We start from the raw sequence: 18,697 nt of genomic DNA on the forward strand, positions 1-18,697 counted from the left end.
ATAGAGTTGTAGTGTCCTGGGACGGCCAGGGCAGAGGTGGTGGGTTGGACTCTGTTTAAAGAGTCCCCTACTCTCTTCTCCTCCTCCTCCACTCCCTCTCTGCTCCTCTTCTCCTCCTTGGGAGCAGCCTGCCGATAGACAGGCCGCAAGCCGCTCCTAAATGATGGACCCCTTGTTCTGATGATTAATTTCGCCCTTTTTTTATACAGTGTAGTCTGGAACTATTTGTGTGTTTGTGCCTGTGTTTGAGCGTGTGTGTGTGGGTGCGTGACCGGGTGTATGTGTGTATATGTGCGTGGGTAAGTGTGTGCCCATGGGGGTTATCGAGAGTGTAGCGCATCACGTAGCACGGTGGCTGACGTGTTGCTGTGCGTTCGGTCGTGAGGAACGCTGCTCTGTTTCTTGGTGTTTGTTTTGTTGGTTTGTTTCCGGCTGTATGGGGAAAAAGTTGTACCGTTCCCTAGCCGGTGAAATATTTTGAAATATCGAAGAATAGAAATGCTAAACTAGATAACAGATCACCATCCAATAGCGCAAACACTCTGGACCAGACTCATGTTTTGATGTTCCTTAGTCTTCGGTGAGTCTTAAGGGGATTTCTCTTTTTTTTTTTTTTTATAATGGCTGTTTCTTAGATGGTGGTACGATGATTACCGTACGACGAAGCCTCGACCAGAAGTACTTGAGAAAGTTGCAATACATCGCAACAGTACATTTTATATCAACTTTCCCAAAGCCGTAGAGAATGGCCGTCCAGAATCGAATAGCATTCTCATAAGTTATCTTTAACCAAGACATCTAGTTCCCATCATCTCTTACTGTAATTTGAGTCCATCTCTCTCCCGTGAACAGGGACACCTGATGTTCTCCTGTAAGTCCTGTGGTCCTAAACGACCCACCCCCAGACAATAAAGACTCAGCCAACATCATCTGGGGTCTTGTGCTTTGTGTCTGGAGCGAAATGCACTGGGGCGTTGTGAACTGAAGCAGAGTTTGACACTCTTTCGTAACACAAGTTCAGATATTATTATTATTATTAATAGCACAACTTAATATTTCCCCTAGCTTAAAATGTCTTGTCGATTTACATCATGAAAGTGATATAAATGATTTGCTCAATAAAATCACATCCTTTAACTGATAGGTGTAACAAATAAAAAAGTGCTGTCCCTCACGTTTACAAGAAACCATGACCCGACTGAAGGTATCAGACTTTTTATTGTGATCCATTTGAAAAAAGGTTTTACAAAAAAAGTAACATTCGAATTTTACACAAGTTCATAAAAAAAATCACTTAAAATAAAAGATTGATACAACAGATTTAGTTGACCAAATAATGGCTTCTATAAACAATGTGACGTAAGAATATACATGTAAATGAACGCTACAAATGTGGACAGAGAAAAAAAAAAAGATTACATTGATATAAAAAGAAAACGAAAATCTTGAATATAATGGCATGGCTGCTTCATTATCGACTGGGCATCGTCCGGACAGAATCGCTAGCGGATTGGCTGTTGGAAGAGAAACGTTATAACTTGTTTAATCCGGTACCCAATTGGAATGTGAAAAAAAATAAGTATGCTCAAGAAATAAATTCAAAAACACGAGTTTGGTGGTTTGTTGCATACAGTTCTCGGTGTTGGCATGGCAACAACAATGCACCCCCCCCCCCCCCCCTCCCCAGACACATAAGGCTTGATCTTTGACCAAAAAAAATCAAATAAGTAATGGCAAGAAACATAGAAAGAGGAAAAAATATATAACTCAATGAGTACAATTAAATTAATTTGCCGCCAAACAATCTTTCATAACGGGAGGGGAGGTGGGGGTGATGGTGGATGAGGAGGGGGGGGGGGAGGGGGTACAGGTATGACTCGGGCCAGTGGACGGGGGGTCTGTGTTCAGGTCAGAGGTCACAGATGCTCAGTTCACACTGGACCTTGAAGAGGCAGATGGAGGCGTGTCATCAGCCGATCTCTCAAATCGGGAAAAAAAAACACAAAACGATAAACAGGGCGGAGCTTCAGGTGAGAAGTACAAACCCAGGAGGACCGCCTTCCTGGAGGAAGCGTCAGAATCAAAACACACCCTAATCTGCCGCCCCTCAATCCGGACCGGTGTCCCTTTCAGTCAAGATATTTAGTATTCATTGTGATTTCAAATTCAGAAACCACCAACGGCTGTATTACATTATTTGTTACTAAAATCAACACAATGAAATTCACATTCATTTCCTTCCCGGGTTTGGGGAACTCTTGAGCCTTTGGGGGTCTACCATCACTGTACTGAATGGGGTATCAGAGCCTTAGGGTGTACCCCTCGGAGCGCGGCCAAGCTGAGAGACCGTTCAGGTGTGGGACGCTGCCTCCAAGAACCGCCGTCCCGGACATAAGAGACACTCCTTGAGTCCTCTAGACGGGATGATTAAAAACATTTCTTCTTCGGCGCATTCATTGATCTTTGTCCAAAGACCGCCCCCCCCAGCCCCTATAGGTCATTAAACAAACATTTATTCCCAGAACATTAACATCAAAGCTTAAAAAACACATGCATCTCCAGCATTTTATACAAGAGTATGATACAAAATAAGGCATTTCACTGTGTTGAGTATTCAGGTTGTTTGAGTGTCTATGCATGGTTTCCTTTGTGTGTGTGTGCGTGTGTGTGTGTGTGCGACAATGTGTGTGCATGTCTGTATTTGCGCGTGTGTACATTGCAACCACATATTTTATGTATATCTTGCCCGCCTATAAAAAGACTGCAAAAGAATCACGGTCATAACTCTTAAAATATATATATTTTTCATATATATTTACGTATATATTCATATGTAAAAAAAGACAAAAAATAAAGTAAGGAAAAAAACAATAAAAAGAGGTCCCTGTAATTGGCCAGTTCGCAAAAATAAACCCCGCCCCCAACCGCCCCAACCCCTCCCTCATTCCATGACCTCGCCGGGCGCCACAGCGACCAGATGCAGCGGGATCTCCTGGTTGCCGACCAGCTCGTGGTGGCCGGTGGTCTGGACGATGAGGGTGGTCCCGCCCGCCGTGATGATGGTGTCGTTGGAGACGGAGGGCGAGGCGCCGGCCGAGACGGCGCCCTTCTTGTTCAGGTGAGTCTTTATGTGCTTGGCCAGGTGGTCGCTGCGCATGAACCGCTTGGAGCACTCCATGCACACAAACTTCTTCTCTCCTGCGGCGGCGGCGGCGACACACACACACACACACACACACACACACACACACACACACACACACACACACACACACACACACACACACACACACACACACACACACACACACACACACACACACACACACACACACACACACACACGAGAAAGAAAGAGAAAGAGAGATCAGATTGTGGATCCTGTTCTAAAGAACGAATTCTGCATTCCCTTGGTTTGATCTCCAGCGTCCCCCTCCTGCCTTGTTTCAGTTACTGCTCTACTCTAGAGTGGACAATATTCAACTAATGTGCAGACAACAATAGGAAAAAATATGGGTCTTCGGCTGTGTGCTTGTGTGTCCGTCCTGTGTGTGTCCGTGTCGCACATTTGTTTGTATCTTTCCTGTGTGCTTGTGCGTGTCCGTCCTGTGTGCGTACGTGTACATATGCGTGTTTCACCTGCGTGCGCGTATGTTTCCAGTGTGCCTGTGTCATCCGTGTGTGTGTCACCCGTACGCACGCGTCACCCGTACGCACGCGTCACCCGTACGCACGCGTCACCCGTACGCACGTGTCACCTGTGTGTGTCATCAGTGCGTCTCAAACTGTGTGTGTCAGTGTGCGTGTGTCCCACCTGTGTGTGTCATCAGTGTGTGTCCCCCGTGTGTGTCATCAGTGTGTCTCACCTGTGTGTCACCAGTGTGCGCGTGTCTCACCTGTGTGTGTCATCAGTGTGTCCCCCGTGTGCGTCCCCCGTGTGCGTCCCCCGTGTGCGTCCCCCGTGTGCGCGTGTCTCACCTGTGTGCGTCCGCCGGTGTCTCTGCAGCTCGTCGCTCCGTGTGAACCTCTTGCCGCAGAACATCCAGTTGCAGACGAAGGGCCGCTCCCCGCTGTGCCAGCGCAGGTGCGCCCGCAGGTGGGACGTCTTTCCGTACACCTTGCCGCAGCCCGGGATGTGGCAGATGTGCTGCTTCTTCTTGCCCGTACCCGAGCCCCTGCAGCCCGGGGAGGGGGGGGGGGGGGGAGAGAGAGAGACGGTGTTAGAATAAAACGAAGGCAGACTCCACCAGAGCTGGGCTGTGAGCTGGAGCTGATATCCGGGGTCTTCTGGACCAAAGCATGTTTATTACTATCATCGACACGACTTGTGTTTATCTTTAATTCAATATCCAATTCATATTCAAAGCTAAATTGTGAGTGAGTGCCTGTGTTGGCCTTTTGTGTGTGTGTGTGTGTGCCTGTGTGTGTGTGTGTGTGCCTGTGTGTGTGTGTGTGTGTGTGTGTGCCTGTGTGTGTGTGTGTGTGTGCCTGTGTGTGTGTGTGTGTGTGTGCCTGTGTGTGTGTGTGTGCCTGTGTGTGTGTGCCTGCCTGTGTGTGTGTGCCTGTGTGCCTGTGTGTGTGTGTGTGTGTGTGTGTGCGTGTGCGTGTGCGTGTGCGTGTGCGCGTGTGTGTGTGTGTGTGTGCGTGTCAGTGTGTCAGTGTGTCTGTCGGCCACGTGTGTGTGCGTGTCTTTCTATGTGTGCTGGTTTCCCGTGTGCCACCCCCCCCCCCTCCTCCTCCTCCTCCTCCTCCTGGACCCACCTCCCCCCGGACTCCTTGCAGTTGGGGCAGGTGCACGCCACGCGCCGCAGCCGCTTGCCCTCGCCGCCGGCGCCGTCCATGTCGTCGTCCGTCATCTGCACCCGCAGGTGGCTGAGGTCGCTGGTGTTCAGCGTGGAGTCGCCGCTCAGCTGCCACTCCTCCGAGTCCGGCTCCTCCTTGATCTGGATGTCTGGAGGGGGGGCATCACAGCGTTACCGTGGGGACTAGACCGCGTAGCCAGGGCCGGTCACAGAGCGGGTGAGGGGGGGGGGGGGGGGTTGTACCGGGGGTCTGCCTGTAGGCCCGTCGGAGCGGGGCAGACCCCCAGACCTCTCCCCTACCCCGACTGTGTCTGGACTCACTGGGAGGCGCTATGGATAAAAGTCTCTAATAACTTGATAGTAAATGACTAATGAATACAATAAGGAGAACAGGGGGGGGTACACAGTACAGTTTAGCGTCAGCCATGTAAGCCTATTTGAAACGCAGTAAACATTAGCGTCAGCCATGTTAGCCAGTGTTATCATGGTAAACATTAGCGGGTTTCCGGCCGAAAGTCACAACAGAGTCAACTTTTGGAGAAACAGAACCCCCACAGCACCCTCGTGACGGTGGTCCGTCACAAGGGTGAAAGGGGAACTTTCCCTTGCAGCCGAGGAGGACGGAGTGGAGGTCACCGTACCAGCGGGGCTGCTGGCGTCCTCTCCCTGCGAGTACTGCACCCCGACGTGCGCTACCGAGTTGACGGTGACGGTCTGGAGGTTGGGCAGGGTGACCTGGCCCCCCTGGCCCAGGGGCAGGGTCTGCACCGGGGCCAGGGTCAGCTGCTGGGTCTGGCTCTGGCCCTGGGGCAGCTGGAGGCCTTGCAGGGACTGGACCCCCTGCACCTGAATGAGGAGCAGAGAGGGGGAGGGAGGAGTGAGCCCGTCGTCCACCGCAGCCCTCCTCTTGTGGTCTAACGGTGTCCTACGGTAACCTTAAAGAAACGATATGCTCCACGTGCGACGCAGCCACAACAACAGGCATGTAGAGATGGAGCCTGCACGCAGCCCGTTGGGTCAAAAGGAGAAACATGATCATGGCACAGAGTCGGTGTGAGTGGATAACAACCCAGCAATACCAGTCCAAACCGTCCCTCCTTCCTTCACTCAAACATCCGTTACCAATATCATCCGTCATAACGGCTTCCCTTTGCAGATTCTGCCACGAATGTCAACAACAGCAGCAAGGCCGTTTTGTTAATGCCCCTCAGCAGGTTTGCTCCAAGGGGGGTAACTTTGAAAAAAAAATGATATCGGTAACAAAGTTTTAAGTGAAGCCAGAAGAGACGGGGATGACGACGACGATGTGGATGACGGCTCCAGTACCCGGACAGGACGAGACGAAGGCGTTACCTGGAAGGTCTGCCACTGGATCTGCCCCGTGGCCGACACCGTCTGGGCCTGGATGAGGAAGGTGCCGGGGTTGACCAGCTGGACGCTCTGCATCGTCTGGCCCCCGGGCCCCAGGTCCCCCTGGGCCTGGCCGTCCCCCGCCAGCTGCAGGATGGGCTGGGAGTTGGAGGAGGACACCTGCAGCGAGACGGCTCTGGTTGGTCAGGGCAGGGTCACATTGAGCCGATCACCGTTCCCCTCGGTCGAATCCCGCTCTGTTTGGCTCTCTTAAGGGCTGATTATGGACCACGCACACGCTTCCGACGCGGCCCTGAACCCGCTGTGGTTCTGCGTCGGGTTTAAGTGAGCGGACCAATCACAGCCCTTGCTGCTGCCTCGCCTCGACCCAAGGTTACAATTTTAGGGAGACGCACGTCAGGCGCTTGCGGTGGACGCGGTTGGCGCAAGGACGTAATGGATGTGGTGGAACCATAATCAGCCCATCAGAGTTGCTGAAAGGGGGCTCCCTCGGCACGTGTTCGGACTACGGCCCATTTCAGGTTTTTCTACTATGCTGGCGCTCAACCGGAGAGTCATGTCTTGGTTTTTGGCAGCCAGGGAAGGCCTCCGGCTACGGTACCCTTTAAGATAGAGCGTACCATATTAGGCTCAGTCCTGAACGCAGCGACCCGGGTTCGAATCCTGCCAGTGGTCGTTTTATGCATGTCCCCCCCCCCCCTCTATCTCTCATACCTTCCTCTCTATTTATTTTTTTGAATAAGATGGCCCTTTCAATTTCAGAGCCAACATGATAAGGACGATGACTATATGATCACGTCATGGTTAGTAGAGTTGTTCCGACACCAGTAAGAAAAATTCCTCAAATAGAGTCCAAAATCAGTAGTGGGTATCTGCGAGTATGCAAGTCTATGCGCAGATCCGACACCATCACGCGATCATTTACTACACAGGTAAATAACATCTCAAAACACGTGCGGTGGTGGGAAGTCGGAATGGGAAACGCGTGATCTCCGATCTACGTGCGTTCGAGCTACCAAGTCGGAAAAACATGCTCCAGCTAAACTACAAGGATACAAATGTCTTATTCAAAATCTAGATTATACATGGAAATGATTTAGTTCTGAAAAGTAAATTGTCGACAGTAAATTAAACTAATATACATTGCCGTCATCATAAGGGAAACCGTCACTAAGAACCAGTGCGATTAGTAGTTACAATGCTAGATGATGTAGCGGTATTTACTCTGTTTTGGCTCTGCCCGGCCTTGTAGAAGACTCACTTCACGTGCAATAGGTGGACTTTTATAACTGTGTTATATATTGTAGTCTGTGAAGGAGAGTGTGTGCGTGTGCGTGGGCGTGTGCGCGTCATAATCGTATAGTCGTCAACATGCCACACAGCTTCATTGGTGACTGGGATCCATCCATCAATGCCGGTCGCACCGAGGGCCGCCGAGGAACCGGCGGGTCACGTAGGGTGAGGTCCTTAGTAAGAACGTCGTCATGGCGACTCTGGTAAATGTAAACTAAACTATCGTACGGTTCAGTGGTAGCAGTAACCGACACTCCCAACAGAGAGAAAACTTTCCATCACTCACTTTTGAGCTCTATTCCAGATAGATGATTATTATGATTATTAGATCATAATTGCAGGTAAATTATCTTCTTCCACGCAATCAAGACATCGGAATCAGATTCTGCTTGTTTCAAAACAGAATCCTGTTTGTTTCAAAACAAACAGAAAAGGATTTCAACTTTGTTGTTTAAAAGACTACATCTCCCACACGGGCAGACTTGTACCATCACAGCTGCTGACCTGGATTTGCTGCAGGTGGTTGTGGGAGTTGAAGTTCCCGGACGAGGAGGGGTCGGCGAGGCCCGCAGAGACGGCGGTGGCCTGGGTCAGCACGCCGGTGCCGTCGATGGTCTCGGGGAGCGAGGAGGCCGAGTTGGACGCCGAGGACGTGGGCACGTACAGCTCCTGGTGACCCCCGCCGCCGCCCACCGTCACCAGCGACTGCTTGCCGTCGCCGCCGTCCAGCGCCTGGCTGCTCATGATCAGCTGCCCGTCCGCCGTCACCCCCGTCGCTATGGGAACCGTCTGGGCGCCCGTCAGCCCCAGCGACTCCAGGTCGAGGTTCAGCGGGACGAAGGTGATGTTGCCGGGCAACCCCATGTGCCCCGCGCTGGCGTAGGCCGAGCCCCCGCCCAGAGACACGCCCTGGATGGACTGCACCTGCCCGGCCTGCGATAAAAGGTCTGTCGTGTTCGTGGAGGCCAGGCTGACGCCCAGACCGCCATGGCTGCCGTCCGAGATCAGCTGGATCTGCCCTGAGCCGTCGTCCAATCCCTGCGCCGAGAACCCCGACAACGTCCCGTCTGCGTTTTGGATCTGTGGGGTGATGACCATTACACCCTCCATTCAACTGAAGCGCCGCAAGGTAAGAATCTGTGCGTGTGTGCGTGCATATAAACTAAGTATTTTACCTGATACTGAATGCCTGACACACCATTGGCCGAGACCTCGTTCCCAGACGCCGTGACGTAGATGGGTTGGTTGGCCATACTACCGATCACATACTGTCCATTGGACGTGACTATTCCAGAGTTGGGAATGTGAACGATGCCCTGGTCTTCCTTTCCCGAGGAGACGGGCGTCAACAGCTCCCAGCGGTCCGAGCCCGTCAGCTGAATGGCTGACATGTCTGTCGTCTGGGGATACATTCAAACCAAAACACACGTCGTGACTTTGTGATGCCACACATGCATAGTAAAACTCGTGAGGTAATTTTAGTGTGCGGTGAAATGAGGAAGTCAATGGCCACACAATGCATCGTTATAAATAGTAGAATTGAATATATATATATATACCTTTTGTATTGTTTATTGGTTTTGAAGGACTTTGTTACAAAAGGTTTAGGAAACAGTGGCGAAAGAGACGCCTAAACAAGCATGAGTGGAGTCACAGCACCAAACTCACAACCTGGAAAATGGACGAACACAGAGAGGTGGGGGATGGGCGGCAATCACCGCAGACGGGAACTGTTATGATCGGTACCACACAATAATGCATTCATCACCACACATGCATGAGAAGAACCAGAAAGGTACACTACGGGCTATCTTTGACGAGCAGACCCAAGTGACTGACTCCGGTGTCCTACCCACTATGGGCGGGTTTTAAAGGGGTAAAAGTGGGTGGCCGTTATTGAGGGGAACACAGGAAGTGTGCGGCTTTCACCCCATGCATCAAATCGTTTATAACGTGTGAACTTCATGCTCTCATAAACCATCATCCAGCAGTCGTCGGGTAGGAGAAAAGGGGGGGAAAGACGAGCCCCAAAATGTCGGATACCTGCGTGTCCGCTCCGCCGCCGTGCTGCAGAAACTCGCTCTGACTGCTGTCCACGTCCGCGGACGCCATTTCTCCTTGTTTCAGAGAGAGCGGGGGGAACCGAGCGAAACTAGGCGATCTGAGACTCTTCTGGCCCGTGGAAGCTCGCAAAGCATCCCCACTCTGGAGTCCGAAGGGGTTAGGGATAGACCGCAACAACGAAAAGGCGGCGGACGGAGGTTTTTGCGGACGCTTCGGGCTCGGATCGGGTGTTTACTTTGTGAACTACTCCGAGGCTAGCCTAGCCTAGCTAGTGGGCTAACCATAGCAGCTACCGCTAGCGCCAGGACTCAGCGGAAGATTAAAAAGACGCAGATTGCTCCGCTGTCGCTTGCGCAAAACTCACCGAATAGTTGTACGCCTCGATGCGCTAAGTGTTGCGTACCGTTCTCATAGTGTAAAATGTAGTACGCGGGAGATTATCCGATCCACTAAACTCCGAACATGATTATTTTATCAAAGGCGGGCTAGTGTGTTGATCGGCGAATTCGGGTCGATTTTTTTTTCTATTTTTGATTGACGGTGCGGGAAACACAAAAAGGCGGGACTAACGAGTTTGACGGTCACATTTGCATCAGATTACAGGAAGTCCCGCCGTTCTCCTCTAACGGGATTGGTTGTCTGAGGGAAGTCGTGAAAAGTCTATGGCCAACTGAGACGTCAATCGTTTTTAACAGAAAGCGTATTTCCTGTTTGTTGTTAAAACGAGGACCTAGAAGGAATGTAGTGGAAATCCATGGAGTATAACCAACTCACAACGCAGCTGGTAGTGAGATGTTTCTAAACTTTATATATATCGGAACTTTTGAATATACTATATGCTTTTTAAAGCGACTTGTTATGAAATGTGCGATGTAACTAACTTTTGACTGTGCGCCTTCCAGACTATAATTGTACATTTGTAGATTTAAATAAATCCTTTGTTTGGTACGTTTAAAATCACGTTTGTGGACCGATACTTCTCATCCAATATTAAATAATCAGAACGACGTGAGACTTGCATTTTTATTGAGTGCGGACAGATTTGTGAAGGCTTATAATAGCACAGATGTGCTCATCAGATTCTGGCCGGGTAGTCGTTGCATCTCTCCTCCCTCCCCCGCCCCCCCTCCAGCCCCAAACCCAATCTCTAGTTCATATTGCTGCTGTCAATAGTTGCATACCAAAATGAAAAAAAAAAAAAAACTATTTGGTTAAATGTTTAGAAAAAAACATTTAACCAAACATTGAAAAATAAAGCATTGACGCATTTCCTTTCCGATTCACATCCCATTTACCTCAACCCCCCACAAAAGTTTATATAGATATAACGTTGCTAAGCTCCTCACCAGAATGCATCCTACCTCTACGTCCTCCATAAACATCTTCTTAAATGTTAGCCAACAAAGCGCCAATTGGTCAGACAAATGTTTAGCATGTTCTCCGGGAGACCGGTCAGAACCAGTGTTCAGCGTGGCTCCGTGCCGGCGCTATGCTGCCGTGGTACCGCCGCGTCCCCGGGGTCTTCTGGTGCCGCACAGGGGCCCTACTTCTTCGCCGCCTTGGGTGCGTTGGGCGTGTTGAATTTGAAGAAGATGATGTCTCCGTCTTCCACGGTGTAAGTGCGGCCCAGCTGTCGGTATTTGCCCACACTCTGTTGGAAAAGAATAATACCAATGTAAAACAAATGTTCTAAGATATTCCACAGTGAACTATTGTTACTTTCATGGGGGAAATCAAATACAATGTACCGGTATGTAGTACATTTGATTTCCACGTGGTGGGCATTTCAACATGGCATTTCAAAGTGTCCTGGTATCCCAGAACTTAACCCAGGGCTGCTGCTAACTGAGCACACAATACACAATCTCTAGTTCATATGGCTGTGGCCAATCGTTGCATACCAGAGCAAGGTTAGCTAACCCTGGGTTAATAGACCAAACCCTGGGTTAATAGACCAAACCCTGGGATAATAGACCGAACCCTGGGTTAATAGACCAAACCCTGGGATAGAGCGATAGTAGAGCTAACCCTAAGCAAACTCAACAAACAACGCATGAACTTCCACAACTTCTATTGAGATGGATTTGGATTCAAATCACAACGTCATTTTTTCTGATATTAGGAAGGTCAGACAGACTAACATATTTAAAAATTTGGAATTGGTTTCCTGTAATAGACATAAGGGGGGGGGGGGGTCGCAATTTCCTATAATAATATATATATGTATGTATACTAGAGCCCAACCAATTTATCGGCGGGGGCGTGTCTCAAACAGTGGACCCGTGCAGGACTCTGGCCTAGGCTATTGGAAATAAACAAGATATTGGAAAGCAGAGCCGGTTGGGCCGCACGAGAAAGTATCCCTAAAGGAATTGTAGCCCAAACAGTCGCATGGTATATCCATAGATCTGGTAGGTCAGATGGTTTTCCAAGTCAGCTGCGCTACGAGGCGGTCCATGATGCTGACAATGTCCAGCACCAGGTCCGCCCCGTCACCCGTGATAGTATCAAAATGAAATCTGCACCCGCCGATACCCGTTAATATTTAGCCCGTTACCCGACCCGGCCCGGGATAAATCATACACAAGCAAAAATCATTCAAATTAATGTGCTTTACTTTTATCTCGCACTATATGGGCCCACTTTCCCTTGCTCATGAGAAACGTAAAAAAAAAAAGAACGGGTTCCCTTATTTTCTGTAGTGGCAATAAAACAATAAAATAAAGTTTATTTTTAAACTGATTTACCTTATTAATTTAGTGAGGACTCACAAATAACTACAAATAACCAATGTTAGGGAAATCTGTTATGTTATGTAACGTGTTTCTGGAATTTATTTTTTAATATATATATCGGCCGATAACGGAATATCAGACTTTTAAATCACCAAATATTTGTATCGTCTGGCTCTAATGTATACATATATATTTATTATTTTATATGGGGTGGGGGGGTACATCCTGAAGAGGTTGAGAACCTGTGTGGTGTGGAAGCCCTGTACCTTCACGGCGTTCTCGCTGCCCTCTTCCTTGAAGTCGTCAAACTTCATGACCTCAGCCATGATGAAGCCCTTCTCGAAGTCAGTGTGGATCTTCCCGGCGGCTTGGGGCGCCTTGGTGCCTTTCTGTGGAGCACGACGGAGAGGGGAATCAGGGACATTGTCGATCAGCTGTCCTTCGCCGGCATGAAAAAGGGCAAACCGTTGGACACACACGCCAATCTCTGCACTGATGATTTTGCAACATAAAGTTAGTCTTAGTCAAGAAGATATATACTCCCTCTCTCAGTCTAATGTAAACAGTTTAGGTGGTGTTGAGCTAACTTACCATGGTTCAATTTAAAAAGTTCAAAAGTACATAATATTAGTTCAGGAAAACATCCACAGGCTGGAAGGATAGAGGAATATGTAGTACACCGTCCATCAGGGGGGGTAAACCATGCCCAGAAAGGGTTAGCCATTTTGGACACCAATACTGGCGATTAATACAAATGACTTTGTAAACCACTTTGTTAGCAATACTGTGATAACACCAGTGTACTCACTCTGACAGTCCAGGCTCTCACTTCATCCGGCCCGGCTGTGAAGAAGTACTCCAGCTGTAGCGTGGCGTAGCCGGTCTTTATGATTTTGGTCAGCACACTGGAAACACAAGGGCAGGGAAATGTCTTACAGTGGGACCGGATTAAGGAAATCATACCATCCAGGGTTTTTCAATAAACAGCTTTTTGATCAAGGAACGATCGATCACACCACATCAATGTCGCCTTGACAACAAACGTAAAATGTGGATAACGTGGATTACATTTGGTATAAACCTAATTAAAATCAGCAGCAATGACAACGAGTCCCACGGCCTGCGAACGTACGCTCCGGGATGCCGATCAGACTCTCCTGCTCCCCGTCCCGAAAACCGAGAGACGCGCGCCCCTACCTCTGGGTCTTCTTCTCCTCGCAGTACTTGGCCCGCTCCTCGTCAGACATGTCCTGCAGCTTGAACTCCAGCGCTCCGCTCACGGGGATCATCAGGGAGCCGGGGTCGTGGGCGTCCACCCACTCTTTGATCTTGATCAGCCTGAGGGACAGCGGCATGGGGAAGGGGTGAGGGAAGGTTGATGACGTCGTTCTACACGGGTTGATGAAACATTCCCATTCGGCGGTCAGTTTGGATTGGATAAAGGGCGGGGGGGGGTCTAGTGGTTAGGGTGTTGGCCTCCCTGACAGGTTGAAACCCTAAATTCTTCCCCTCCCTTGGCAACGCATAGAAATGTGACGGTAAACTTCTAAAGGAAAAATTAAAGAAAAAGAGTTCATAGTTCATTTTGCCTTCTTTGATCATTGATTATGCTATTACATTACTGTATGCTCACACATATTCGCACAGGTATACAGGTGGGACGTGCTATGTACACATTGTGACAGCAGATGAATACATCTTCAAAGGACGCAATGTGTTAGAAGTGGTGGGTAGGTTATATTACACACAGCTAACCATCAGAATAACCCTGCGTCCATGGGCCATATTCACTGAGTGGTCATCTTGGGTTTTACCGTTAGCTGGGAGGGGAACTGAATGTAGAAACCCCTAAGCCAGCTGGTGGCCACCAAGATGGCCACGATGTTAATAAGACCCATTGGACGGAGCCAGGTTTCTTTCTTATACTAACATACATACCACTTGTTCTTTTTTCTGATGTAGTCTTTCTCAGAGAGATTCACCAAGTAGATCATCGGTTTGGATGTCAAAAGCAGGTATTTGTTCAGTACCTCAATCTATAAAAGACAACAAATATTTAAAAAAGGGACCAATACTGGTAATACAATCCTCAGGACATGGCACAAGTATATTGCACAAAGTCTCTGAACAAATTCACCATAAAGTTGTCCAACTGTCGCTAGCAGTTGTCAATCACTCGCTACATGAGCGAGTGATTGGCAGACCGATTGTTGCAATGTCATCAACTAAGCATATGGAAACAACTTCAAACAAGCCGATTCTACTGACTAAAGTACAAAACATACCACATTCTATGGATACTGATTAAATCACTTTATTTCATTTGCTATTCCTGTGGGGGCCCAGCTCCACACTTCTGGGGTCATTTCCCACGCTAAGGATGTACGCACTGAGGGGATTGTAAGACACTTGATAATTGGCATGCCTTTATTCATTCACCACATGGATAGTGGATGTGAAAACAACCTAGTGGCTTTTTGATTCTCCTTAAAGGTTTCTGTGTTCATTTTACCGACAGGCTCCCTTGGGCAACACGCATACCTCTTTGTCATTCCATTCATGGTAGAATCGGATATGTTTCTTTTCCTCCACCACCCAGTTCCTAACTTTTATCATGATGTCCTGGATTGAGAGAAGACGGATGAGTTTCATAGGGCATATATCCACTGGAGATGTGCGCTCTAAACGAGTCATGCATTGTATCCAATATCCAGTATCCATAATATCTGCAGAAAGGATGCATTTCAAATCAACTATCAAACATTGGTTACAGCACAATGAGCATTTCACGCTTTGGTCGTATGTGGGATGTGCGCTCACAGTACAACACTCTGCTTACGTAGTCTGGCTTGAGCTTCTTGTCTCCGCCCCTGACGGCCAGCTTCTCCAGCTTGTCGATGATGGGCGCGATCAGCTCCTCGTCCTTCAGCCTCAGCTCCTCGTGGATGATCTCCATGTCCCTCACGGGGTCCACGTTCCCCTCCACGTGGATGATGTCCTCATCGTCAAACGCGCCTGACACACACAGACACACACACGTTAGAGAGACACACACACACACAAGGTAAAGACACACATACCAACACACGGTAAAGACACACACACGGTCAAGATACACACATAAACACACACACATGGTAAAGACACATACACACAAAGGGTTAAGACACATACACACACACAAAAGGTCAATCATAGCATAGAAGTGGGGTCAGTAGAACGGGTAGCTTGTGAGTCCCAGGTTCAGATTTGACCAGGTACACACCCCACATTCAGTCGGGTCCCTGGTATACAAAGTGAGGTTGATAACAGCCCCCAGCAACAAGGCAAGGAGGAATTGACATTGCAGCAGATTGGTCACCACTGATGGACTTCAGAGGAGAAACTAGAAGGACTCACGCGTCATGTGAAAGAGGCCATCACAAGCACTGATGTGGGAGAGGAAAGCGTTTCCCAGGCCCTGGCCAGCATGAGCACCCTTCACCAGGCCAGCGATATCCACTACACTAAGAAACGCTGGCACCTTGCTATAGAAAAAATAAATAAAAACAAGGCAGAAGTGGCCTGTTATGCTGTGATACAATACAATACAACTTTATTAATCCCACTAGGGGCAATTAGTTTGAGCAGCTTGTATACAGACACAGTAACATACAAACAACAAATACACATACACAACTACAGAGCATTTAGTAGTCGAATTGCAGATGAGATGGTTCTGCTGAAGTTGTGCACCGGCGTCAACACAGGAGCGTCGCTTGCGTACCTCAGTGGTTTATGGTACGTGCACAGATATTCGTAGCGTTCGTCTGGGATGGGCACTCTGCTCTCGTTCGGGTCGATGGTGCAGAACGGGAAGTTCTCCGCCGCCGCTTGACTTTTAGTGAGCACGTTGAAAAAGGTGGATTTTCTGTGGTGTGCAAAATGAGGGGGGGGGGGTCACAATTATCAGAGGCTATCCACCGTTTTTGGAAGACTGTCTTAGTTATTTTTAGATTACACTTACCCCACGTTTGGTAGTCCCACGATGCCTATTTTCAGAGCGGTTCCGAACCGTCCGATGATAGCAGGCTCTTTAGGGGCATCTGTCTTCTTTGGAGGCATCTGTAGATAGGTATTGTTGACGTTATAGCACCGTGGCTAAATGGATTCCCTTCCACCTTCCCTGAGGCCTAGAAACCTACGTATGGGAAACTCTAAATCCATCGCCATGGTTGTCGTAACGAATGGTTTGTAAATTACACTCCATATCCCCAATAATCCACTAGAGCTCATGGCAACAGAATACGGAGCTAAAATATTGACAGTCGACCCTAACTTGAGTTGAACAGTATTAACGATACCTGGTCGACCCTGCCTTGTGTTCAACAGAATAGAATAGAAAGCTTTATTGTCATTGTACAAAGTACAACGAAATGCAATGAGCAGCTCCATAAAAGTAAAATAGTAGAATAGAGAGCTGATCGACCATGCCTTGTGCAGAAGAGTATACAGATAGCTGGTCGCAGCGAGCCTCCATTCATCGGGTTGACAGACGGCACGCTAGTTAGCTTCACAGTCGCTAGGTATTGTCGGTTCTAATAAACTGGCTAGAAACCCGATGAACTAGACACGATTATTGTTGACCAGGCTCTCCCTTTTCTCGATAGATTACGCGCAAACCGATCAGAGCGAACTGGTTTACCTTTAAACGTGTTGTTAGGCTCCGGTCTACGTGTTGAACCGTCTAGTCCTCAGCGGAGCTCCGGGGGAAAGGAGAGCTTCACCCGGAAGTGTTCTGTCGTGGTCGCACGAGAAGCGTGTGTTTGTTTCTGTGTGTATGCGTGTGCAGGCGCAGCGTGTGTGTGTTTGTGTTTGTGTGTGCGTGAAAGAGAGGTGGTGCGAGGGCTGGAGAGGAGAAGGTAGGATTTGAGGACAATCGTAGAATGTGTTTAAAAGATTTTGGATAAAGTTTATTAACCCCTAAACTCTGCCAATACGTACAATGAAAAAAGAAACGGGAACCGCTTGCATTATGCAAAGTCCAACTTTACTGACTATTATTATTATTATTATTATTATTATTATTATTATTATTATTATTATTATTATTATTATTATACTATTATTACTCCCAAACAACTTTCTCCCTTTCTAAGGTCAAGAAGCGCCGCATGAGGTGGGCGTGACTTCACTCGATCCTATTTTAGGCCTCTTGAAGGCGCTGCTGTCGATAGACCACGACATTTACCGACCCCTAACCCAACCCTACCCTACCCTAACTCTCCTGCAGCCGACCATACTTTCACAGATTAAGCGCTGCTGTCCAATTCATCTGATAATCAGCTTCTGACCGAGAAATAATCAAATTTCAGGGCTGTTTGTTTGTCATTGTCTGCCTCAAGACAGGTTTCTGGTCCTGTCTTGTTTGGAATGCACGTGTCATTTGAGACCTTGTCCATGCAATTTGTATCATTGTCCATGAGTTCTTTCTGAGGCACTTTCAGAAGGTGTCTTCTGTTCCGCCTCATTGATGTCCCATGCTCTGTGAGGACTTCATATGATCTAGGTGCGTCTCCTTGACCCACCTTAGCTAGAGATCCCCACTGCCCATCTCATCTCACCCGGACAATGTCCTCCTGTATGAGTGGACCTAGAGGCAGGGCCGTTCTGTTGTACAGTTCCATCCGTCTCACATCTGGATGGGTCGAAACACACTTTCCCCCTCTGGTGTGTGGCTGACGGGAGTCTGGTCCCAAGCTTTCGGCTGGTGAAAGTCCATTCTCCAGGGGGTGATGCTCTGCAGTTCAGGATAGCTAGCTGGGGATCTTCTGCATTTTCTTCAGCTTTCTTCAGAACATGTTTCACAATTTGTACTCCCTTCTCTGCTAGCCTATTCGACTGTGCTAGAGAGGGCTGGAGGTTACATGATCGAAGCCATCATTTTCCGAATAGCCCTTAAAGCAAAGCAATGGCTTGAAAATTGTCGTCCACTGTCTCTGATCACAGTAACAGGAATTTGATGACGTGCAAATATAGTTTTTGTATGTGCAACAACCCTTTCGGCAGTTGTTGCGAATTCTGGGTAGTTGGAGTGATAGTCCATGACTAACGAGTAGTCATTGCCTTTGAGTTGAAAAAGGTCCATTCCAACTTTCCTCCATGGTTCTTGAGGTTTTTCATGTGGCCTTTTTGGCTGTTGGTATCGATTTCGCAAGTCTCCAGCCCTGTATGTATGTCTAAATGTCTCTATGCATGTCTCGTGCACGCCTCTTGCATTTTTCTATTCCTAAGTGTCCTTCGTGCACTAATCTCACCATCTGCTGTCTCATTGAGGTAGGTATGACAATCTTGGTGCCTTTTTAAAAGAACAGCGTCCAAAACCGATAGTTCCCCTTTAAAGTGCTGGTATGGCTTGTCCAACTTAATCAGTCCTGGTAAGTGTATCTGTTC

General features: G+C 48.4%; 3 protein-coding genes across 5 annotated transcripts in view; 1 reads left to right on the top strand and 2 right to left on the bottom strand.

Annotated features, from left to right (window-relative positions):
- The window catches only part of uggt1 (UDP-glucose glycoprotein glucosyltransferase 1), a 35,224-nt gene extending 34,015 nt beyond the window's left edge, over positions 1-1,209 (top strand). Inside the window, exon 40 of the mRNA XM_056589878.1 lies at positions 1-1,209. This exon is cut by the window's left edge and continues 8 nt beyond it. Within this exon, the coding sequence (XP_056445853.1) occupies positions 1-12 (12 nt within the window). The 3' untranslated portion in view covers positions 13-1,209.
- Positions 1,210-1,669: 460 nt separating this feature from the next.
- Positions 1,670-10,180, bottom strand: LOC130382246 (transcription factor Sp3-like). Of its 3 annotated transcripts, XM_056589884.1 has the most exons (9): positions 9,895-10,180; positions 9,026-9,137; positions 8,642-8,866; positions 7,971-8,546; positions 6,156-6,332; positions 5,444-5,648; positions 4,762-4,951; positions 3,979-4,175; positions 2,926-3,198 (listed from the first exon to the last, which is right to left on the bottom strand). In XM_056589884.1, the coding sequence occupies exons 3-9, from the start codon at positions 8,855-8,857 to the stop codon at positions 2,942-2,944; spliced, it is 1,818 nt and encodes a 605-aa protein (XP_056445859.1). In that variant the 5' UTR covers positions 8,858-8,866; positions 9,026-9,137; positions 9,895-10,180; the 3' UTR covers positions 2,926-2,941. The 3 variants fall into 3 exon arrangements, with proteins under 3 accessions (XP_056445856.1, XP_056445859.1, XP_056445858.1); XM_056589881.1 differs by lacking the exon at positions 9,026-9,137 and having other exon boundaries at positions 1,670-3,198; positions 9,510-10,093; XM_056589883.1 differs by lacking the exon at positions 9,026-9,137.
- A 353-nt stretch (positions 10,181-10,533) lies between these two features.
- Positions 10,534-17,057, bottom strand: ola1 (Obg-like ATPase 1). Its single transcript, XM_056589892.1, has 11 exons — positions 16,950-17,057; positions 16,272-16,369; positions 16,032-16,175; positions 15,665-15,792; positions 15,105-15,280; positions 14,807-14,887; positions 14,204-14,301; positions 13,463-13,603; positions 13,074-13,170; positions 12,532-12,654; positions 10,534-11,181 (listed from the first exon to the last, which is right to left on the bottom strand). Exons 2-11 carry the CDS (start codon positions 16,367-16,369, stop codon positions 11,074-11,076), a joined length of 1,194 nt encoding a protein of 397 aa, XP_056445867.1. The 5' UTR covers positions 16,950-17,057; the 3' UTR covers positions 10,534-11,073.
- Between the last annotated feature and the right edge of the window lie 1,640 nt (positions 17,058-18,697).

Source organism: Gadus chalcogrammus, chromosome 5 (assembly GCF_026213295.1).
Source record: "Gadus chalcogrammus isolate NIFS_2021 chromosome 5, NIFS_Gcha_1.0, whole genome shotgun sequence".
Lineage (NCBI taxonomy): Eukaryota > Metazoa > Chordata > Actinopteri > Gadiformes > Gadidae > Gadus > Gadus chalcogrammus.